This window comes from Triturus cristatus, chromosome 2_2, assembly GCF_964204655.1.
Source record: "Triturus cristatus chromosome 2_2, aTriCri1.1, whole genome shotgun sequence".
Classification (NCBI taxonomy): Eukaryota; Metazoa; Chordata; class Amphibia; order Caudata; family Salamandridae; genus Triturus; species Triturus cristatus.
This window is the reverse complement of record NC_140582.1, coordinates 631,185,755-631,210,812: the sequence shown is the minus strand read 5'-3', so window position 1 is coordinate 631,210,812 and position 25,058 is coordinate 631,185,755. Positions and strand designations below refer to the sequence as shown.

Below are 25,058 nucleotides of genomic sequence, written 5' to 3'. Positions count from 1 at the left end.
GCTTGATTGTGCCACCTTTTGCATCTTTGAAACCAATTTGAATCCAATTCTGTAAATATTCATTGTAAGATTGAACACAGTAAAAAGAATCGCACATCAGTGTGGGGAATGCGCGATCTGTATTTTCAAGTGCCATCTTAAATGCTTGTAGTTAAGCTCGCTGAGCTGTCCAATCTCCTAGAGATTGGGTTTTTGTGACCATTGGTCAGAATTTGCCATCTCGCATGTGACATTTAACGATAGCACACGCTGCACTGTAAGCTTGTTTACTCCCCGTTGTGGACTGTGCAGATCCGTCAGTATAAATTATAAATTCGTACTGGTCAAGAGGGAAAATTTCGGTAGGCAGAGGACATTCGTGTTCATATTGCAGGAATGCTTGTGTTTTTAAATGTGGATCAAAAACGTATTCAACATCAGTTGCAGCAAGAGAATTAACCCATTGTATCCATCTCTGATGCAAAGCTTTTGCATTTGGAATGCTAGCCTTTGTAAATGCCTCTAGGACTGGTACAGGAGTCACAACCATAATGCGTTTCCCCTGTGCTAGGGCTCTTTCTTTTGCTACAGCGGTTTGAACTGCTGTCAGAATTTTTTCTGTAGAAGTGAATTTCATTTCTGCTTGTGTACACAAGTGGGATTTGTATGCAATTGTTACTTTTTCACCTTCGTTAAAAGTTAAGTAGGTAAATCCACATTGACCCGGAATTATTCGGATCACTAAGTTGCGTACGTTTACGCGTGTTTGCAAGTATTTTGTTGCTAACATGTCTGTTTGGAGTGAACGCAAAATTTCTATGTGTTTTTGTGTCCAACGTGTTATTTTAAAATCAGGTTTGATTAATTCGTAATAAAAAAGGGTATAGGCTTGTTTCCTTTTCATACAATTACAGCTTTTTCAGAATTACAATAATTCCTAAAATATTGCCAGGATTGTTCAAATACAATGCAAGAGGTTTGAAAATTAATTAAAAGGCACATATGATTATTACTCTCAGGAACAACTCATTGTAAGCATGCAAGTGAAATCTGTAGTTAGTGATTCTTTAAAGGCAGAAACCTTTCTAACAATTTTCCAAACTAAGTACATCATACTCCAAAGGCAAATGTTTCTGATTTAAAAACTGCAGCTGGAAAACACTGCTCTTTCCAAGTTTAACCAAGGAGATTTGAACAACAAGTGCTATAAAATACTAAATATCCTCCTATAACAAAGGCATATGAGACAACCCTCTGTATAACCAGGGGTGGGCGGAACTCGCAGAGTTACCTTAAAAACTCAGTGATATTCTGTGAGTGGTGGAGTTTGGTACATTGCGCTGCTCGTGCTGATTTTTAGCACCGAGAGCTTGTCCCATGCTGTAAAACAGCGAGAACGGCAACACAAGCAGGAGGGTGTTGCTTCTTTCTGCCACTCAAGTAGATTTTTAACTTCAGCGGCAGCTATCCCAATGCGAGAAGCTTTTTCAAAGTGAGTAGTAACGACCTACTGTGACCCCCCGCATTAAGAAATCTCGCCAGGAGGCGGTCTAGTGCTCGATTTTCTCACTCGCCGACTTACTGTTGGTGAGCTGCGTGCAAGAAAATACTCCACCAAGTGGCGGTTGGCGGAGTTTTTGCTGAACTCCGTGCTCCAAGCAGAGTGGGTAAAACTCCGAGAACACTGCCGGAGGAGCAACGTTTACCACCCACACCTATCCAAAACATTCCTTGGGAGAAGACGTGACTCATGGCTCATACAGGCACAATGAGTATTAAGCTATTGCAAATAGAGACAATAGTCTTGGGATGTGCTGTGAGTGAGTTCCCACAAGACCCAATTGATCTCCCTCACATAGCTAGTTTATGAAAGCAATCGCTGGTTCACCCTTGTTAGATTTCCTCAAGCAGAAAGCCTTCCTGAGAGAAAATGCATGTGGTACAATACAGTTAAAAAGCACAGGCTGTAAAAGTGTCAACCAATTTTAATTTCAAAGACTAAATGCAATAAGAAAAATGGCAAATAAATTAATAAAATCCAATGCAGGGATGAAAAGTTACAAAGAAAACAAAACCAATCAGGTAGGAAAACATATATATTTCTTTTTTTTATTTGAGGTTTCATAGAGCGCGAACGCGACCCGTTAGGGTATCAGAGCGCTTTACTGGGATAAACATGTTACGTACAGGTTAGGCATAGGTAAACAAAAGGAATGGGGGTTAGGGAATTGACTACAATACAACAAAAGCCAGAGTTATATACAATAATCAGTGCAGTACCAAAATCAGCGACTGACATGTCAGTGATAAAAAGACAAAACCAGCAATTGTATACAAGGGGACAAATGATAGCAAAAGGCAGAGAGAACCGGCAGAACATTTGAAGGAGAGAGAATTGGTACACAGAGAGAGCCAAGCAGTACAGGAGATTATGCACAGAAACAAAACCCTTGATAAAAGGTGGTATGTGCGACAAAGGAGAGTTATTGGAGGAATTTGCTCATTAGGAAGGTTTTAGCTTCCTTTTTGAAGATTGACAGAGAAGGTATTCTTCTGATGGAGATGGTAGCGAGTTCCGGAGAACGCTAGGTTATATGTTTTTTCCTTGCGGAAGCGGGGTGGCTGGAGCACACAGTCTCTGGCGGACCGGGAGTTTCTGAATCTCCCAGATACCACAATTTTCTGGGCGAGATATGCCGGGGAGTTCGTGTACAAGGCTTTGTGTGTGATGCAGGCCAGCTTGAGCTGGATTCTGGCTTCAAGAGGAAGCCGGTTCAAGGCCTTCAGGTGTGGTGAAATGTGGTCAAATGAGACAAGGACAATGAGACAAGGAATTCAGTGAGTCAGTGAATCAGGCAGCAACGTCTTCTCTTTAAATCCAGGCAAATTCACCCCTTTGAGTATGTGAGCCACAGTGTTTTTAAGAGTCAGCCAGTCATTTGTGGTCAGAGCTAGCCAATCCTATTCAATACCAAGTCAAATCTCTTCCTACAGTTTGCAGTAATAATCAGGCACTTATATGCTTTGTAGAATCATAACTATTGAAGTATACTACATTATACTTAATGGAATAATTTACTTAGTTCTCAATGATAGCTTAATGTTTAATAATTGTCTTAAATCAACTTCTATTTATGGTCTTATTCTTGTACATGTATATATTTTATTGTACTTTTATGGTCTGATGACCGAAATAAAGTTATCTTGATGCTTTGTAGAATCATAACTATTGAAGTATACTATGCACCTACAATCCAAAACGGTGAATAAGTGTCTCAGCTAGGCACAGCCCCTTCTGATTCTCAACTCCACCCCTGGATCTCCCAGTTGAGCCAACAGTGATCCGAAGGCTACACCCTTTGCTGATGTGGCTGTACATCTTGACAGTCTTTTCACTAACCCCATCATACACCGTGTAGAGGTCATCCTGCTATCACTGGAATGATTGATGTCTCACATAGTCTACCTAGGTTGAGGAGTCCAAGGATTGATAGTTGGATAGTGAGCTGCCCCGGAGATGGTCGGTGGACTTTAAACGTCTATTAAGCTACAATCAATCAACTTGTGGTTCCCTCTTCTATGGAATAAGTGATATAATATTTCCCTCAACCAACACTTGGCTTCATGAAGTGGAGAGGTGAAAGCTAGACATTCGTGGTAGAAGCAACACGGGACCCCAAGAACTCCTGGGTGGTGGGAGATTTGACACTTAGTACGGACCTAATACACAGCTTGGCAGGGGGGTGTTAGAGCCTCCTTCTAATTGGAAAGGTGTGACAGAATCTTTCAGTCACAAATGTGCCCACTTTAAAGATCCTACAGGGTTTCCTGCCACCCAGCCTGAGTAGTGTGTAGCCAATCTTTTGAAGAGACAGGCAGAGAGCAGGGGCTTCAAAAGGTGACAATAGAGTTGAATCCCAGGCTGAAATGTGCTTTTCTTTTGGAGTGCACTTCAGCTGAGCTCAAGACTTTGAATCACATATAAAAGGATAATAGCTAACAGGAACTGAACATCATCATGTTTTAACCCAAGCCAACATCTACCAATGAATACCACATGTTGATCTCGCCTGTTCTCATAACTTCACAAGGTTTTTCAAAACATATAAAATACTAATGGTCAGTTGTAGAAATGCAGGACGAAAGCAAGGTTACAGATATTAGCATATTGAGAACCAACTCAACATACTTGAAAGTTTCTATTCCATCTGAATATCAATTGGGTAAATCAGCCTCTTTAAGTGGCATGAACTAGAATCGCCACAAAAAAACAAGATCAAATGTGCTATGGGAAGAATTAAAAGGGACTGCTTCTCTGTACATGAAGATCTTGTTAATTCTAGTGCCAAAATAATGTATAATAACAATAGTCACGTAGGTGTCATTGCACTATAATGGAGAATGCTTACCAAACAATATCATGTTTGGTTCACTAAAATGAATCACACTATATATTTTTCAAAGATAAAATTATAAATATCGCGCCACAAAGTGAAAGTTTGTAGCCAAAAACAAGAAAACCTCTTAACTCACTGGAACTGTTGTTGCTTGTTTACTTTTTGCAAACATCATGTCTGGCAAGGCAGTTGAAAACAGGAACAAACAGCAACAATAAGTTGATGTTTGGTTCTCACACATTAATCTCACTAAATATTTTTTTCACATTTTACAAAGATAAAATGATCAAAATCAGACCCTAAATTGAGGGTCTGTTACCAAAAAAAAAAAAAAAAGCCAATGTCCTTAACTCACTGGAACTGTTGTTGCTTGTTTATTTTTTGCAATCATCATGCCTGGCCATGCAGTTGAACACAGAAAAAACAGCAACAATAGGTCCACCTTTTTCAAACAGAGCCAGTTGATCCCAATATCAGAATTGAAGCAAAAGGAACCTAGGAAGAGTGGACAATTTTTGATGGCTATTTAGTTACCACAAACTTGAAGTCTTTTACAGTTTATTTAACATTGCCAAGGATACTAAAAGTATTTTTTGCACATTCCAACCCTTAGTAATGCCCACAGCCACAGAACTCATTAAACACGCTGGAGTTACAGTTGAGATAAACGTGTCTTCTAGATCGGGGCAAGAACAACTGCTCCCGAGCAGAACAGCTTACTGTACGGCCAAATAAAGGCCCTGAAAAACAAGAATACAACTTAAAAACTCAAATGATGTACTCAGTCACACTCTATAAGCATGTACCTGCACACTGACATAACTGGTACTGTCATATGCAGTTTTATACTGTGCGTCAGTACCTAGCTTCCCTTCCATGCGAGACACTCTGGCCCAGTCAGTGACAATAACGTAACATTTATCTACAACATGGCTCATCAAACATGTAGAATCTCATATTGCCATCATCCCTGTCTACCTCAGGGAGCACATATATCACCTCACATCAATTCCTGTTGCCTGCTACTGCCATTAGCACCTCAATATTCTGTCATGGTCAAAATCGTCTAGGGGTTTGAGAAAAGCCATTAATGACCGTTATGATCACACCTTCATTAAGACCATATTTACAGCCGTATATTACTTGGGACAAAAGAGATTATAACACAATTTTACTTCACCTACCTTCAAGTCAAAACAGGTTGTTAAATAGTGCTTTTAAATGAAATTGCATCTTACCTCTTTCTTAAAGGCCTTTTCCATGATCAGCTTTTCTGTATCAGAAATCCCCTTTATCTTCATCCATAGAAACATGCCGGCCTCTGGGCATTGCCACTCTGCCAAACCTAGGGTTAAAGAAACACATTAAGCAAAAATGGGTCAGGTGTGTGAGCATCTCCCCTAACCTCTGCAGGCCTTGCTTCTCTCGGGCACAATGATTCTTTGTTACCTCTAGCGCTGGACTGAAGCAACTGGATAAGGTGTGCACCACTGCCTCAACAAAACATTGCACTGCGCCAAGTGTTTTCACAGAGTTATGCACTGTCAAACTTTAATGTGAAACACAATCATTCCTGGTTCCTCTCTTAGTTATTACAAATCCACCAAACTGCAAAGTGAAATACCCACCTAATATTTGCCTATTCGCATAAAATCCTTTAACGTTAACAAAGCAATTATATTTAACGATTTCCCAACACACTATTTGGTTCACATTCCTCCCCACATCTTTCATATCAAACCACCCATAAGAAACTTTCAAACGAAAATAATGAAACCTATAATCAGTACGCTAACATTAAGCAAACAACAGCACAATCAAAATTTAAAAAACTTCTGCATAATAAGAGTTTCAGCCGAAAGGTATATGTAAATAACTTTTCAAAACAGCAAATGAATAGTTAAATAGATTTTATAAACATTTCAAGATTAACGCTATATATAAAAAAAAAATTGCTGATGTGAACGTCATTTCAACATGCAAACAGCAGAAAGAAAAGCAATGTGAAGAATGAATTATAGTTCAGTCTGTACATCTTACATCTTCGGACTCACATGGTTTTTTAAGAATTGTTTCTAAAGCCTTTGAAAGCAAAAATCTAAACAATTATGTATGAATTTGAGATATCCTGGGCTATTTGACCGGAGATATTGAATATAACTGACCTCTAAATATATCAAATGCAGTTTCAGACACCTACAGGCATGTGTTACTGCTGTAAGCTGTATTCTCTCATCCCAGTGAAAATCTAAGGGCCTCATTTAGAGTCTGGTGTATTCTGGGTTTGGGAATCATTGTGCTGCATCCTGCATTTTAGGGCAATGTTGTTTTGACATCACCTACTTTGAACTCTAATTAAGGTCAAAGTTCATCTGAATATGCTTCTTGTGTAGTTATAGAGGATTGGAATTAGGGATCATGCGAAGTCATTCCTCAACCCCTGTGATTTGATTGAAATAATACCACTGCAATTTGTCCGTCAGGTCAGTAGAATACACTTCAATCGGAGCAAGTGCCCTCACTCACCCCAGAGGTGTCATGTTTCATCACCTGGGCATGCTCATCGACGGGTCGGTGCTGCAATGCCCGAAGGTCACCCGCGAAGGGGCTCTTTGCTGGAGATCTTTTGGTTATGCAGTTTTATGAGTGTGGTTATGTGGGGTGTGAAGAGTAATGTAGTGAAAAGGGTGATCAAAATAGGTTTAGTGATGCTGGGTTTGAGTACATTTTACTAGTGTAGCTCACTAACCTAACTAAAAATCAGTGTTCCTCGTGTGGGATAAATTGGTCCTAAAGAGCAGTTGTGCTTGATTTCGAAAATGTGAAGTCAACTTGTTCCTCGCCTACTCCAGCCCCTAAGGGTCTAATGGCAATTCATCAGGACCAAAGAAGAATTAACCTACTGCGTGCCTGATTCTTCAATGCGTGCAGATAATTTAAGTAATCAGTCACACCATAAGTAACAATGCAAGATTCTACCTTGTTTATCGAACCGACCTGAAAGACAAGTTCATCTGTTCTTTCAGGTCGGTTCGATAAAAGAGCCCCTTCGCGGGTGCTCGTCCGGTATTGCAGTGCCGGCCCGACGAGGATAATGCCCAGCTGATGAAGCATGACACCTTTCGGGGTGTGTGTGGGCACTTGCTCCTATTGGAGCGTATTCCACTTACCTGACAGACTATTATCATATTTACCTTGTCCAAGGAACTGCACACTCTTGCATCCAAGCAAAAGGTAATAATATGACCATGTATTATATGGGATAACGTACCCTGTGCGTGAAAGGATATTGTAAGTCACCTTGTAGTTCCATGACCCTATAATGGAACTCTGCCTTCGATTTTTGTTCATCTATATGGATATGGGACTCCCCTTTGACTTGCATTACCCTTCTACAGTACGGCAGGAGGAACTTTATCCCTTATGAAATATTACAGATTGGATATCTGTCACGATTATGAAAAGTATCCCATCTGCCAAATTTAAAAGTCATGCCCTAAGACTGATTTTGTTTGGTGTTCTGGTATGTTGTAAATATGCCCCATTATTCATCTTTCCATTTACTGATGGTGAGAAAAATAAAAAAATCACACCAAAACAATTTGTATTTTGTTAAAAGTTACTAACCAGTCAACCATTTTTCTGCTGAAGAAAGCATAACATCTCGCTGTGACCGGTAGAAATCCACCACACTGGAGACAACAAGGAATGCATTTTGTAAAAGAAAGGCAGAGGAAATAATCAAATTACTTGATGTTACTAAACTATTCATATAAATTTAAATCTATAATTTATTACATAACTTTTATTGGACAGTGATTTGCTGAGGCAGAATACCACTACCACCAATATTAAACTTAGAGACAATCCACTAAATGGAAAAAACCAGATCTTTTAGCAATGTCCTGCATCTCCAACAATAACCAACAACGGGCATTGAAGAATGTTGCTCTGTTACATTTTATGAGCTTGGGTTTGAGATCTATTGTGACATCATTCACAGGATGGACCCTTTAACCACCATCTTGGAAAAAATATTTCAACGACATGTTCAATATGACAGTTGTAATTATTTTAAGATTATTTAGTTCAAGACATCTCAAGGTATACACAAAGCATGGCAATTTCTGGAGCTTATTAGTTTGTGGGTTCAATACATTACATACTAGCCTGCCACCATACTAAATTACTAACTGTATTTCAAGAATCACTATTATAAATTACAATGTATCCAAAAATGATGCAACAAAAAGTATTTAATAAACTAGTAATACTGTCACAAGAAGAAACTGACCAACTAGGTTTCCTTTTTTTTATTTATTTGGGCACATAAGATAAGTCAAATAAAAGAAAACTAGGCAAGCATACCAAAACAGACTATCTTAAAAGCGAAAGGCAACACTGAAGTTTTGTATGTCATCAAGACTAGAAATTAGTTAACCAAGCCCAAGCCAAAGAAAAATCAAGTTTGTCTTAGCTGAATAATGACACAATACTCATAATAGGTCACATAACAATGACATTTTTGATGCATTCAATAGACTTAATAGCAATGTGGCATGGACAGGTATCTGTAAATCAGGCTTACTAGGACATGAGGAATTGTTTTAAATGCATGACTTCAATTTAAGGGCTGCATCCCTAGAGATTTAGTCACAGAATGCGGACCAGGTTTGAACATACTTTCTATTTAACAGTAAGCATACATTCAGAAGCAGAAGCTTTTTGAAGTTGAGTAATCAACGTGCTAGTCGGAGAGGGCATGATATAAATGAGACACTCACCATGTCCCCTAATAATATCACCTAAGAGATGAGTGGAGTAATCACTGTGATGTTCTTTATATGCAAGAGAATCTCCTTTCTCAACTAGTGCATTTTACCACACACGAAAAATTTCACCGTACAAACCAGAAGGCCTCCAATAGAGAGGGGAAGTCACTGAGTGTATTCTAATCAGCTTTGGTACTTTGGGTCATTCCTTTTATGCTTCCAAACATACCAATGCGTCGCGTGCACTGTTGGGGTCGGTAAGGCACACATTTCTCTTTAGTAAATGATCCCCCAAGTAGGGAAAAATTATTCACTGCACCACCTGCCATTATACTAAGAGCACACATTTTAGCATTCTTTGTGCTGTCATCACAAGTTCGGCGAGCTTAAAACAGTAGAATAAGATGGAGAATAGGACTGAAGGGCCTGTCACACCACCTCCAAGCTTTGGTAATGGGAAGAGACCATAAAAGATGCTGTGCTTTGTGAACTGTGGATGGTGCAAGGAAGTTGCAGAAGATGTGAGTGGCGGGTGGCCGCGTTGTCTTACCAAGCCACACAGTTCAATACCAAGAGACTGGTAGGAAAGATTGGTCCTACCAGCATATGCCTTCCCTACCCACAACATTAAATGCTGTTCTTTGAGGCTGATTAAGGGGAGCTAGATGGAGTCTCAGAGGAGCTTGTGAGCCTCTTATACAATCCTTGCCACCACCACTATATGCACAAACTTCATGATCAAGAGGTGTGGGTGGTATGAGGGTGGCATTGGAAAAGTGATTACTTCTAATAGCCCATTCAGCCTTCATTTAATGTAATTTATTTAGGTGGGGGTAGAGTTCTGCACCATGGCAAAAACACAAAATATATACTTGATAATAATTATTTAAAAAACATCTTTTATGGAATATGAAAATACATTTCAACTTATTTATGATTGCATCTTTTTGCAACATTTTCATACATTAGTTTCTTCACAAGTATAAAGGCAAACCCTCCATCCTCCATGCCAAGGAGAAGAAAAACGTGATTCAGGTGCTAGCTCAGAAGAGGCTAGCTTCAGAGAACTTAAACCTTCCTCACTGACATGAAGAAGATGACGATGAAGATGTATTTATAAAGCGCAACAAATACCCTTAGGTGTCTAGGCGTTGCACTTAGCACGTACAGCTCTAGCTGGAGTAAGTTTATGAATAATGCCTTAAAAAGCCATGCTTTTAAGCCCTTTCTAAATTTTAACAAGTTAGCGAGGTTGACAGAGAGTTCCACAGTTTAGCTGTTGTGGTAGTGAAGCACCTGTCACCCCACCTAGCCCTACTAACTCTAGGAACAGCAAGATTTCCAAGCTCAGCTGGCCTGAAAGGTCTTGCTGGAAAATATGGCTTAAGCAATTTTGCCAGCTGCGTTGGACCAAACTTGTTCAGTGATTTAAAGGCAATGCAAAGTGATTTAAACTGGATCCGTTTAACTACCGGCAACCAGTGCAGACAGGATAAAGCTGAGGGAACAGAATCAAATTTAGAGATTCCTAGGAGTACTCTTGCTGCTGCCTTTTGAGCAGTCTGCAGCTTTTGGATGCTGCGTGTAATGGCGCTAACTGTAAGGCTCGACTTCCTTCCAGGCCACAGAAGGGAGAGCGGCAGAGAGAGAGAGAAAGAAAGTGCAAGACAGGTGGAGGGATTGATCTAAATTGTGGTTAGACGATTAGATGATACCAGTTATTAAAAAGACCAAACGAGGAAAACTGAAGAACATACATAAGTCGTGTAAGGCCGATGGTTTGAAATAATGTCTAGCAAGAACATATTGAGGAAACCCTTTAACTCTCTTATTAACATGGCAGGAAATAACACTGCAGATTCATCACTGAAAATGACGTCACATTAAAATACAGGTCACTGACCTAAATGATGAAAAACGATGACATCTCACATTCAAAAGACTGATCACTGAGAAAAATCACAGTGCCAAAGTTCATATAAACAAATACAAATTCCCATGGCCAGATAAAACAAGCATTTACAATGCAATGGTCTCGGCAATATTATAGGTAGAGCTATTGGTATTGCTCATTTTTTTATTATTTTTGTATCCCTAAATAAATGGCATTGTCATTTCTATTGGCACTTAGCTTTTTATGGCACCAGAGAGAACTGCAACCTGGACTGGACCCTCCAAACTAATTTTGAAAGAATCAGGACCTCAGGGGCAAGGTATGTCGACGGCCGATGTTACAGCACTGTCTAGACAGATGTACCATACTACCTTTCACAACTTTCTTGCTCTCAGTTTTAGTGACCACGATATCATCAGGACAGCCAGAGGTGGAGTTGGAGTTGGAGGTTTTGACACAAGAGTAAGCCTTTATCAGCTTCCCACCTGGAAAATGTTTACCGTAACTTCTCGTGAGGGGCTTCAAATCTTATCTCTGCTAGCCACTCAAACCAAAACAGCAGGTTTCTGGGTAGCCATACTCATGTCAGCTGCTAAACGCATCACCTGGCAGGGAAACTTATGATAACCATGACAATCACCAGAACCTCAGAAAATCCTTACACTCTAGGTATTTCTTCTGTTAGCTTGTCAAACTCATTTAGGCAGATGGACTTTAAAAAAAAAAAATTCTTTCTTATTGAGTTCTAAAATAGTTGTGGTCTATAAGAAACCCCAATGACACAGTCAACACAACAGTTACCACAAGGTAAAAATAATATATATTTTGACCACATCTAAGCGTAGAAGTTCAGATGAACAGAAAACCATGGCTGATAATGTATATTGTCAACAAAAGGAGGGATAGATGGGTAGGTTTAACGAGGTCCAGTGTACATACCCAAGCAACTAGTAAGACAAAAAAGGGTACAAAGTTCCTCAGACAAGTTAAGAAAAAGTAGTGATTTCAGCACAAATTGTCGTTTGCCATGAAAACGGAGGGGGAAACCCTTTAGTTGGAACTAGGGCCCTCACACACCCAGCAAGCTAGGTGTCATGCTTCATCATTTGAGCCTGCCCCTCGTCAGGTCGGCGCTGCAATTCCTGACGGGCTCCCAAGATTGGGGCTCTTTGGCGGGGATCTTTTGTTCCTGCCGAAGGGTGCTGTGGGGGTAAGGGGCCCTAGGATGTGTAGATGTGGTGTACGAATAAAATAGGTACTGTTAGTCCACAAGAATTGTGTTTAATAAAGTGGTAAACAGCCTAATTAAAAGGAAAGTGAGGTGGGGATAGCTACTAGTGATTATGATGCTAGTTGTGTATGCCCTACTCTCTGGAGGATCGACATGTTTCTTGCCCTTCAGGCCAGTAATTGGTCACGGCAATTCATCAGGATCAGGGAAAACAAAAACTATCTACAACAAGGTATGTGTGTTCTACGTACCGAAGAGGTGCGGCGGTAGGGGTAGGTCTTCGTTCCTACGCGTCCATTGACGCAGGACCCACGTTAGGAGTCCTTTATACCCGCCGGAGACTGTTGCAAGATTACCTTGCTTACACAAGAGGTGACTCCTGAGCACCTCTTCGGTACGTAGAACACACATACCTTGTTGTAGATAGTTTTTGTTTTCCCTGATCCTGATGAATTGCCGTGACCAATTACTGGCCTGAAGGGCAAGAAACATGTCGATCCTCCAGAGAGTAGGGCATACACAACTAGCATCATAATCACTAGTAGCTATCCCCACCTCACTTTCCTTTTAATTAGGCTGTTTACCACTTTATTAAACACAATTCTTGTGCACTAACAGTACCTATTTTATTCGTACACCACATCTACACATCCTAGGGCCCCTTACCCCCACAGCACCCTTCGGCAGGAACAAAAGATCCCCGCCAAAGAGCCCCAATCTTGGGAGCCCGTCAGGAATTGCAGCGCCGACCTGACGAGGGGCAGGCTCAAATGATGAAGCATGACACCTAGCTTGCTGGGTGTGTGAGGGCCCTAGTTCCAACTAAAGGGTTTCCCCCTCCGTTTTCATGGCAAACGACAATTTGTGCTGAAATCACTACTTTTTCTTAACTTGTCTGAGGAACTTTGTACCCTTTTTTGTCTTACTTGATAATGTATATTGCAACAGACACACTGGCTGATGAGGGGTGAAACCCCGAAACCTGTCCTAGGATGCTTGTTTCTGGTCTAGGGAGGACTTGGCAGTTCAGGCTGGCCTATTTCCATGAGACACAGGGTCAAGACTGATTTGCATATGGTAAGGTCTAAACTGGGGTGGCAGGGTGAGCAAAAGAATGATGGATTTAACCCAGATCTCTTGACTGGGGGTGAATGTTTTGATTTGTTCTGCATTTCGTCCATCAATTGTGTGTCTTTTGCTTTCTCGCCCTAAGTGCGCCAGCTATGCCCAGACGTGGGTCCTGGGCTCACTGTGCCACTGGAATCAAGCTATCCTGGCTGAAGAGGGGTGAAACCCCAAAACCGGTCCTAGGATGCTTGTTTCTGGTCCAGGGAGGACCTGGCTTGGGAGTTCGGGCTGGACTGTTCCCATGAGGCATAGGGTCAAGACTGATTTGCATATGGCCAAGGAGCACGCCGCCCAGCTCACACAGCTCAGCCCCTTGCCTGGGCCCGGCGCCGGGAAGGAGGTGTGTTAGAGACAGACCCGGGGACGCAACCAGAGACCAAACAGGAAATGCACAAACCGCGAGAAGAAAGCCCTGCGGTAGGACACCGAGCGCGGACAAGCAGCCTGACTGCAGCCAGACACGAGCGATCACATGGACAGTGGCGAGGCCGCCGGGACTGCCAGCCCATAGCTGCTACTTTTAGGAAACATAATCTCTGCCCAGCCTCCTTAATAGCATCCTCATGAGTACAAAAAAAACATACAAAGTATATTTTTAAATAATTTGCACAATGATGTCAAATGTTCCTTTGAGGCGGCGATTAGCCGAGAACGTCACTTTTTTTGGCTGAAGTGCTCATTCCTACTCTCACTGATTTTGTTTAAGTTTACGAATGTTCGCCTTCCTGGTAGGTACGCTATGTTGATCCTTCGGGAGCCCTGGATGGTGTTTTTAAATTTTTGATTCAGCAATGTGCATATCGTCTGGGGGCAAAGGGGGTTGTCGGTTGCAGGAGGGAAAGTTCAGTTGAGGCTTAAAGGTAACCAATGCACTTAAAGCAAAACGTGTACCTTGTTTTTTAAAGTTATTTTTACTACCTTCTTTGTCAATAGACCAACCAAGGTTTTTATATCAAACCAAAGGGAAATTACACGGCTAGAATATGGACTGTTCGAGTCAATAAACTGAGATAGTTTAACTATGTAAATACTGTTGTTGTAAAGAACAGAGCTTTGTATATTTGAAATGTTTAAAAAAGATTGCACTCTGTGTAGCGTTGTAAACCTGTCTCCTGTATCACCTGCTGTGTTGTAGATATCATAGTTACCCTAGCAAAACATATTTATGTACAAAGAAACCCCAATTAATTTAATTTATTAACTGTAGACGTTTTTGAACCCTTCACAAAAGCAGCATCACATCGTATTTTTGAGTTTATTGTTAACACTTCTGACTTTCAGGTGAAGCGGTGCCCTTCTGAAAATAAAATAAAAACTAAACAAACAAAAACACAATTTAACAAGAAAAGCGTGGACTGGTCAATTCCGATCGTTGTTACGCCAAAGAAAGAAAGTTGAGTTTTTAGATATTGTAAAACAACCCGGTTCACACCAGCAATGTGATGCCTAGCGGAAGGAGCCTGGTGTAGGGACAAGAACTTCTGAAATGCGCTGTAAACTGCTACCTAACAGAAAATATTCTACAGAGCTTTAAGTGACTAGTATTACCCCAACTAAACAACACTAGTTTCTTTATCCACCACAAAGAGATGAAAGTCGGAGCAAGAGCTCCGTGACTTTCGTATGTTTAACCTGCAGGGTCCCAACCCACAGAAGCAGCAGGGACACGGACCACCTGGGCTGCCGTACTAGTTTGAGCATGCTGCCCTTCTTTTAACGTGCTGTTGCGAGAGGGCGGGGGGGGGGTTTGCATGAAGGAGGGACTCCTGTCTCGTGTAGGCTTTTGAAGGGGTAGCAGGTATAGCAATTCAACAGGTCGTTTGTTTTTGCTAATAAAATTGTGCCTCCCTAGACCCTACCTTCCCGCGTCGACTGATCGTGACATTTGAATGGCCCGTCTGCATTTCTAGGCAGGGGATGAACCGCACCATTTCGTGTTCGTAGTGCAACACAGCCCACTACTATATGATCATACGCATTCACTCACGAAGCAATTAACATTCAATGCACCGCTACTGCTGCTGTTTCATGATCATTCCAAGCATCTCCAAGTGTGTGCCCATGGTCAAGGGTTGTGCAGCCCGCATGCGCAACAGACCTGCGATCCACCTGTCAGCATACTCTGCGCTGCCCGTGAACGGCTGGCAGCTCACCCTGCCCCACGAAGCACCAGGACCCTGTTGTCCGTGCCCGCAGGGTTCGAGGACGCACCGGGCCCCGCAGAATTGTGTGAGTGTGTTCGGGGGAGGGGGGTGGTTGTGGACCACGCACTGGGCTCCCGAGTTCTCGGCTGCAACTCGCAAGGGTAACGTGCGCATTGGAAATGAAAGCGCAACACTACACACAAGACTAAAACTAACACTACCCTCTCAAAAACAAAATAACTCACAATGGCTGTTAGCTCGTACTCTTCAGAAGTAACTCGATAAGTATTTACTACTCCCCCGAAAGCCATATTTATTGTCAAGTTACAGGTCCTGTTAGGTTGTTTCAATAATCGTGTACACAAGGATAAAATGAGAAAATGTATTGCGTAACTTTTTTATTCCCCTTTGTTTTTCTTCTGTAACTTGAGCAGAGCGTGTCCTAGGGATTGGCTGTAGCTGCCAGGCATCGGTTTCGATTGTATCTGAAATGAGCAAAAGCGCGAGGGCCGCTGCGTCCCCAGGGCACTGCTCAACACATACAATGGCCACCTTAGAGCGAGGACAAGGCAGAGATGCCCTCTGCTGGGCTGGGCTGCTCGCATGCGGTCCAGCAGGAGGCTCAGACCTCTAGGGATCTGCCCCTCCACCCGGCGAGGCTCCAAGGGAAGCACCTAGCAGCCCCCTTCACCCGAGAGTACTACATAGAAGGCAGTGCCCATCCCCCGCCCTGGGAGCAATGGCGGCAACTAATTGATTGCAATTTTCAGTAATTGATGGGTGCGAGAGGGAGACATTACGTCAAGGATGATTGCAATTTTCAGTAATTGATGGGTGCGAGAGGGAGACGTTACGTCAAGGATGCGCGGTAAAGCACAAGTCTTCGGCGCACTCTCGCTGTCACCACCTCCGCTTCATCACTTTATAACCCGCCAATAGTTATTGGAGCAAATGGCATGTCTTTTGTTCAAATTAAACTCGCCTAAACGGCTCTTTCCTCGAACACCGGTCAAACCTCCAATTCGCCCTCTTCCGGGAACCAGGTGAGAAACATAAAAAGCTTCAGTACGTCTTGTGAACTAAAGTAAATTTCCACTTCTAAACGGCCTACTACTTTACATTATGCGAAAATAGTTTATTTTAAATTCAGTCGATAAACTAAAGCATTTTCTGATCAAATAAAAAAACAAGCAACGCATTTACCCGTACCATGCCCCGTTACTGTGCCGCCTTCAGCTGCAGAAATCGAGGGGGCAGGGCACTCGGAGCTTCGCGTGATTGCTAAAAAATGGCGGATGGAAGCTTCCAAACTTTTTCGGATTCGAGGGCGTGTTCCTGCTGTTCGAAAAAGGGCGTGGCTAAAAAGTGGAAAGAACAGCAAGGAACACGCCCCCAAATCTGAAAAAGACGGGAGCCTATTTGGAGGGACGGCTCTCTCCTCCAATGGCTGGCCTCCGTTTAGGAAGCCAGCCAATGGAGGAGAGGCAAAAAGAGAGGCGGGCTAAGGAGCCACTCTCAGAAACATTAAATCTCCGACTTCCGGTTCTGCCTTCGGCAGACCAGACGGTCCTCGACCTAAAACACACAGTCAAGACAGAATTTGGGTTCAAGTGAGGAAGAAAGCCGAGAAGCAAGAGGAAGCAGTGACACAACCGAGAGCTATCACAGAATGAAAGGCGTTTAAGAGGCGTACGATATGTAGGCATGCCAGAGAGACGTACTGCTGATATGGAAATATGAGAGGCAAAAAAAGTAGAGGCATTAGACAGAGAGGTCACGAAATGAGAATGAAACAGGGAAGCAATATCAAAGTTAGACATCACTATGCTCACAGGAAAAGATCAAGGCTGAAAAAAGAAAGGTCATGGATAGAACTATCAGAGAGGCCGCCAGACACACTCTCTCCAAACTCTGCGAGACACAGTAGAGCATGGCCTCATAGAGAGCAAAAGAGAGACACTGAAGAGCCGGGTAATGTCATTAAACTTCTTAACTTCGGAAAGTAATTTACACTTGAAAAATGTTGAACATGTATGTCCACACAGCTGTTTATAAACAGATAAAAATAAATAATGGCTCAAGCTCATGCACAAATGCTTTTTTTGAAGGAACATTACTGCCAAGGTGTATTCTTTAGACACAATAATATTACCGGTCAACATGTTGAAGAAACCCCTCCAGTCTCCACTGATGAAGTAGTTTTGATGTCATGATCTGAAAAAGTAACAGTACATACTTGTAAGGCGAATAATGTATTCACGTGACTTTTATTATAACACTTTAGAAGTCTAATCGGACGCTTAGTTTTGCAAACATGATCAAATATATAGGTGGGCAGAAAAGGTCAATACGTTTCCAGTAAATGCAATGCTTGTTTCTGCTCAGATTGAAAAGTAGTTTTTAACGTGTCATAACCTTGAGGGTTTACAATCAGTATGTTTTAGGACAACGGAAACGTTGTGGACAGTTTGCACCAGACCCCTAAAGCAGCTATCTAAAGACAGTCAAATACATTTTAAACCATACTTCCTGCACACGATTTTGCAGCTGTGTTTCGTTTGTCCACTTCCGTACAAACCTCGAGAATATCTGACTCAAAGCTTTATCGCTTTAAACATTCTTTGGCTATTGGAGCTCAAATAGGTAGATACAGCAGTGGTGTAATTTCAGTCAGGTAGCAGGGGTAGAGGCGTGACTATACATGATCCCCCCAACCCTAGATAATAAAACAGGAAGACCTATGATGAACGTTGACCTTGATGACAGATCAAAGTAGGTGCTAAATAAAAAAAAAATCTTATCATATAGGATGCAACACAGAGAAATAAGCAAGCTTGCAGTTAGTAAACTTAGCAAACGCCAAAGACATACGTATTTTCATCTAATGAGGTTGATTCCCCCGAACCTTATTACTTTTTTGCTCTATTTAACTGCTGGTTGGGTAGCAGGGTACTGAGAAACTTCTAAATCTGCACGCGAACCTTTTTGCTATTCAATTGGCGTGTTTGCCATTGTGTCAGCAGTAAAGCGTACACAAAAGGTTCAGGCTGCTGAAATGGCAAATGTGCACCTGCTGTCAAACTATTTCCTTTACACATATTTAGCAAACACGTTGCTATGAGCTTCAGAACAACCATATAGCACTTCAGGGTGGCATAAATGTTAAAATGCAAAACTGCATCCAATGTTTCATTTATAATGCAAGATGTAAAACTATGTGTTAGAAATTAGGTCTCTAGGTGGCAGAGGTATGCACCCTGTCCAAGTAGGGACCACAATCCTAGTCAGGGTAAGGTGGATACACATCCTACATTGACCTGTGCTCACCCATCTGGTAGGTTGGCCAAAAGCAGTCAGGCTTAACTTAAGAGGCAATGAGTAAAGCATTTGAGCAACACTTAAAACAGAGAAATCACCGCACAAAAATAATCCACACCAGGTTAGAAATATAGAGCTTAAATTAATGTACAAACAAGCCCAAAACGACAAAAATCTAATACGCAGAATCGGAGTTATGAATTTTTAAAGAATATCTGCAAATATAGTGTTTACAAGCATAAAGCGCCAACTAGGTTTATCTGGTCGCGCTTGACCGGGATAAATTCAAACGTTCAGGCAGACCGAAATGAACCACGGGTCGGATACAGGGACCAACTGTGTCCTGCTAAAAAAAAGTACCTTGGTTGGAAGATGCATTGATGTCAAGGGCACAGAAAACCCCCTTTCAAAGGACCAGGACTGGATTGGCACCACTTGATAAGACTCACAGTTGGCAGAGTCCAAGTGCTGAAGTCTTTGATCTCCCTGAGACTTCAGAACAGGAGGCAAGCGAGCAGGCCCTTGGAGTCAATTTGGTTCTGGGGATGTAGAGATGCAGGTCCAGTCCTTTTCACTCCCATGCAAAGAGGGCAGCAAGGCAGGCACAGTAGAGCAGGAGTCAGGCAAAGTGAAAGCCCTTTCAGCAGCAATGCAGCCCTTCGTCCTGGCAGAATGCCCTCACCTCCAGAAGCATACTGAGTTGGAGGTGTCAGGGGGTCCAGTGCTTATACCCAGTTGGGCCTCTTAAATGGGGAACACTTCAAAGAGATGCCTTTCAAGTGCACAAGGTCCCTGCCCTTCCTCCAGACTCACTACAGGGGGGTATGCAGCTCTCTGTGTGGGGACAGGCACAGCCCATTCTGGTGTGTCAGCCTCTACCTCCCATACTGCCCAGGATGATCCATCAGGATGTTGATGGTTCATGAATTACACCTAAGCTCCCTCTGTGTGTGGCTGTCTGGAGGGAATGCACAAAGCCCAATTGTTACCCACCCCAGACGTGTATTTGGAGACAGGCAGAAAAAGCCACTGTTACCATGCTTAAAGCAGACAGCACATGCACTTTAGCACTGGTTAGCAGTGGTAAAGTGCCCAGAGTCGTAAAGCCAACAAAAACGTGGTCAGAAAAAGGGGAGGAGGAAGGCAAACTGTTTGGGGGAGATTCTGCAGAAAGGGCCATATTCAACACTATGTAACTAGAGTCTAACCTGCAGTTGTTAGCTTATCTGCATAATGCTTTAATCTGAAACACAAACAATGCATCCACTTACATTTAAATGGGTCACCATGGACATACGTGTTATGGCTGAAGCCTTTCAAAACTTTACTGGTAACTGAAGCATATTATACCTCAGACCAGTTCAGAGAAGGATGGGAATGCCACACTCATGTTTCAAAATTGAGCAAAATGTAAATCAATCAAAAAGTATGCTCCAAAAGTGACTTTTAGAAGGTTGCTATTTTCGTGCCTTTACATAACTAGCTAGCTCATAACCTCAATCATTTTCCTGGAAAGGATCACATGTGATTGAGGAACATTCTTATCTACTTCCTTCCTGAAAAAGGCGATAAACTGACACTGAACAAAGCATTCTTTCAACAAATGGATTGCTGCCCTTCTGTTGCCATCTATCTTCAAAAGCACATGGCAATGGAGACCAATAACACCTGGCTGCTTTCAAGGGACTGATCTTGCAGTCCTGAAGGAGAAATCAATATGCTTAGAAGGGGTGACATTCTGCTTTGATCCTACTGGGGCTAAAGTGGTTGGGCCTTGAAAGGAGCTATGAGAAAGAAAGGTAACCCTCGGAGAATCTAAGTGGGTCTTTATATGGCATGCACAGAGGAGCTCTTTGGCATTCACTATTTTACAGCTGCTTATGATGTTGGTTGTGATCCTCTTTTTCAGAAGTTCGGAATCTGTAAACAGTAGCAGGAAGTGCAAAACACAGCACTTTTGCAAACCTTCATGAAGGGGAACAATGTTGCAATTTTCGCCAGTATACTATATCACTACCTCTAGTTATTATTGTCAGGGAAGGCTAATTAATTTAACAAATATTCCTGTGCCACTGTTCTCTATATAAACACTTTTCAGCACTGAGCTGTTACTGACAGGATATTTGGGTCATATATCTCTTAAGATTAAAATTGTTGTATATCTAGGTGGTTTGCTCTATACACACCCTACTTTTTAAATTATAAACAGAAAAGTGGAACCATTTCGGCTTTACTTTATCCTCTATCCAGTTTACTCTAGCCTTTTGGGTTGCCCTGCTCTGATGTGAGTATTAAGCTTAGCATGACCTACAATTCCCCTTCGAAACAGAAGCATTGCACTACAGAGGGAGCGGTGTGCCATTTGCATCACGCGGAAAGAGATCCAGTGCTGAATAACGAGTCTTGGCATTGGGGCACAGAGGATAAAGCATATATTTTTCAGACTCCTTCAACCACGAACGTTTTAACCTTTTGGACAATTTCTAGTTTGTTTAGTGGGGCAGTAAGGTAAGGGCACTACAAAGATTAAGGCCCAAGTGTCACATTTCCTACCACCGTGAGACACATTTCCAAGTCCTGAGGTCTGCATTGTCAAAAGCCATTGATAAATTCAAAAGTCTCAGTTCAATAAATATGCCAAAATGAATTCAGTCCACCACAGCCAGTAGGACCAATTAAAATCTCCTGTGAGATCTAAATTCCACTGGTAAGGAATGTGACTAGCTTTAGGTTCCCCTGTGTACCTTACTTTGTGTGTCACAAGTTGGTCTAATTCTTTCAAAGAAACAGAAAACAGGGAGTTGGTTGAAACCTTGGCCTCTCTCCCGGGTGTGGGGATATATATATGGGATCAAGACAGCGTCCTGCTGTCGAAACGCGTCATGCCGAGCACTTGCTGTGTGAAATGAATGTAGCTGTTCGTGGATGCAATAAACCTGCACATTAAACCTTAAAGGCACGTTGTGGTCCGTACCTGTTAAATGCTGAAATAAGCGTGTCAGGATTGTGTATCTTTATATTTATATATATATATATATATATATATATATATATATATATATATATATATATATATATATATATACATACACATATACACTAAAAAAAACATAGGTTTCAGGCACGTTATAGTTAGGAATTAGCATTTAAAAAACCTTAGAAATTCACTGAAAAAACCATAGTTTTCAGGGGCGTTAAAGTTAGCTGGACTTTTCACTCGTATAAAACCATTGAAATTCCCACGTTATAGTTAGTTCAACAACCTATAACTCGCGCTCCCGCAATGCACTGCTGATGACGTCACATATTACATCACTCATGACATGGTCAGTGACATCACTGATGACATCTCAAATGACATCACTGATGACATCATCCAGTGAATGTGTGTTTTCTGAAAATTACATATGTTTTATAAATGTATATCTCAAGGTCGATGGGAGAATAAATGGGTATATAAGTTTCTAAATGGATGATTTGTTTTTGAAAAATTGATTGTATAACTGACTGATTAAGTGTATCTTAGTGAATACATGGCTTAGTGAGAAATGTTTAAATATGTAAATATCTGTATCAGTCTCTCACTTTGTGTATAAGTGGCTGCATAGGTTGGTGAGTAGCTACATGAGCGTCTATATAGGTTATTAGTTGGTTTTTTGAGTATCAGTATGAGTGTCAGTATGAGTGTCTGAGTGTCTGTATGGTTCGGTGGGGGGTATTACGTCGTGCATATGTGCATGAATGAGTGACTCACTGTTTGTATGTGTTGAAGACAGCATGTGTGCAGGACTGTATGTGTGGATGAGTGTGTGCATGGGTGTGTTAGTGAGTGAATGACTGTCTCAATAGTGTCTTTATGAGTAACTACATAGGTTTTAAACTAGTATATGTGACTATTGGTGTATATAAGTGAGTATATGTGAGAGTGAGAGATTGAAAGAGTTCCTGGATGAATAAGTATGTGTTTCTATAAGTGATTGTTTAAAAGACTAAGTATGTGTAAGTTTCTGTAGAGGTAAGTGTGGTGGTGTATGTATAACTGTATATGCAAGTTAATGGATGTTTGATTCTTTATTAGCATGAGTGACTAGGTGTGTGAGTAACTATGGATGAGTGGCGTTAACAGGATGTATAGGTGTATGAGTACATATGATGAGTGAGTACATGTATGAGTGACTGTATAGGACTGTTGGTGAATGAGTGGATGTGGATCTTACAATTACTGAATAGGTTGTTGTAACTGATATTGGTATGTCCATTGTTTTGAAAATTTTAGTTTCTATTTTTGAATGTGTGTATCAAAGGTTATATTAGTGGGAGAGGAGGTCTGCCACTCTATCACAAGGATGTTGTCATCAGTGATGTCATTTGAGATGTCATCAGTGATGTCATGAGTGATGTCACTGACCATTTCATGAGTGATGTAATATGTGACGTCATCAGCAGTGCATTGCAGGCGCGCGAGTTATAGTTAGCTGAACTAACTATAATGGGGGAATTTCAATGGTTTTGTACGAGTGAAAAGTCCAGCTAACTATAACGCCCCTGAAACCTATGGTTTTTTCAGTGAATTTCTAAGGTTTTTAAATGCTAATTCCTAACTATAACGTGCCTGAAACCTATGGTTTTTTCAGTGAATTTCAAAGGTTTTTTAAATGCTAATTTCTAACTATGCCTACAGAGATAGGACATGTGAAGAAAGAAGAAAAAACGCACAGAAAGAAAAAAAAGAAATGCAGAAAAAGCAACAGAAGTCCTCAAAGACGAAGAAAAGTCCAGGAAGAAGGATAACATGCAGAAAGAACAAACAGAAGAGCAGAAAGAAGCCTTGTTGCAAAATCATCCTGTACCCTCAACTTTTTCAGACGGATACTGGTGGTAACTGAGTCTGACTAACCAGTCCTAGAGCCAGTGCTATGTTAAAAGACACTCAGAATACAGTGAAAACACCTACATACACTAGGGAACACTATGCATTGGGGTCCCCCTGTGATCAGCATGACCTCCTCTGTAAGCCCCTAGTATATAATAGGGCAGGGGATTAAAACTACCTCTTAAAGCGCGCCACAGGGTGTGTTTGCACATGTCACCTCAGGCCCCGTCCCCTCACTTCCCCACTGTGTAAACACGCCCTGTGGCCGTTTTAAATTGGGAGATTAAGTCCCCTTGAATCCTGAGGGTCCCTAGGGTCCAACTAGACCACTAGGTACCTCCAGTAAGCGCCACAGAGCTGCGTTGCAGAGAGATGTAAAAAGGGGCACGGCCTAGACCACCTCTCTTCAACGCAGCGCAGTGGCGCTTACTGGAAGCACCTGGTGGGCTAGTTGGGCCCCAGGGTCCCTCAGGATTGAAAGGGAATTATTTCCCCAACTTAAAACGCGCCACAGGGCGTGTTTGCACACGTCACCTCAGGCCCCGTCCCCTCCCTTCACCACTGTGTAAATACGCCCTGTGGCCGTTTTAAGTTGGGAGATTAAGTCCCCTTGAATCCTAAGGGTCTCTAGGGTCAAACTAGCCCACTAGGTACCTCCAGTAAGCGCCACAGAGCTGCGTTGCATAGAGGTGTAAAAAGGGGCGTGGCCTCAGAACACCTGTCTGCAACACAGCTCCCTGGCGCATACTGGAGATACCTGTTGGGCTACTTGGCCCTCAGGGACCCTCAGTATTGAAGGGGAATTAATTCCCCAACTTACAACTGGCCAGGGGGCACGTTTGCAGAGTGCTGCAAGGAGGGGGTGTGGCCTCCGGCGCGCTGCCGGTCTTTTGTTTACTTTATTTTTTTAAGAAGGAGGGCCGTGTGGGTCCCCTTCTTTTTCTAATTTACTGGCCCTGGGGACCCCATCCCCCAGGGCCTGCATCCTCATTTTTTTGGTTGAAAATAATAATAAATTTGTAAGGGGGCAACGTGCCCCCCTCTCCCAAGGCCTTAATCAGCCCCGGGGATCCCAACCCCAGGGTCATGGCCTTTTTTTTTTTTATTCTTTAGGAGGGGGGCTGCGTTGCCCCCCTCCTCAGGTCACTTATGGCCCCGGGGACCCCATCTCCCGGGGCAGGCCTTTTTTTTTTTTTTTTTTATATATTTATAGAAACACCTAGGACATGCTGGACAAACCGTATGTACCTATCACCATGACGATTTGCGTGATATTCATTAAAAGGCGACTATGCATAGAATTAATCCACATGGAATGTATT

At 42.1% G+C, this 25,058-nt stretch overlaps 1 protein-coding gene across 3 annotated transcripts in view; it reads right to left on the bottom strand.

Annotated features, from left to right (window-relative positions):
• AADAT (aminoadipate aminotransferase) overlaps positions 1-25,058 on the bottom strand; it is a 286,660-nt gene that overhangs the window by 26,202 nt on the left and 235,400 nt on the right. For all 3 annotated transcript variants that reach the window (XM_085641829.1, XM_085641831.1, XM_085641830.1), the window contains exons 10-12: positions 17,698-17,759; positions 8,004-8,068; positions 5,615-5,721 (exon numbers count right to left, since the gene is read on the bottom strand). In XM_085641829.1, coding sequence (XP_085497955.1) covers positions 5,615-5,721; positions 8,004-8,068; positions 17,698-17,759 — 234 coding nt within the window. The remainder of the gene's footprint in view (positions 1-5,614; positions 5,722-8,003; positions 8,069-17,697; positions 17,760-25,058) is intronic.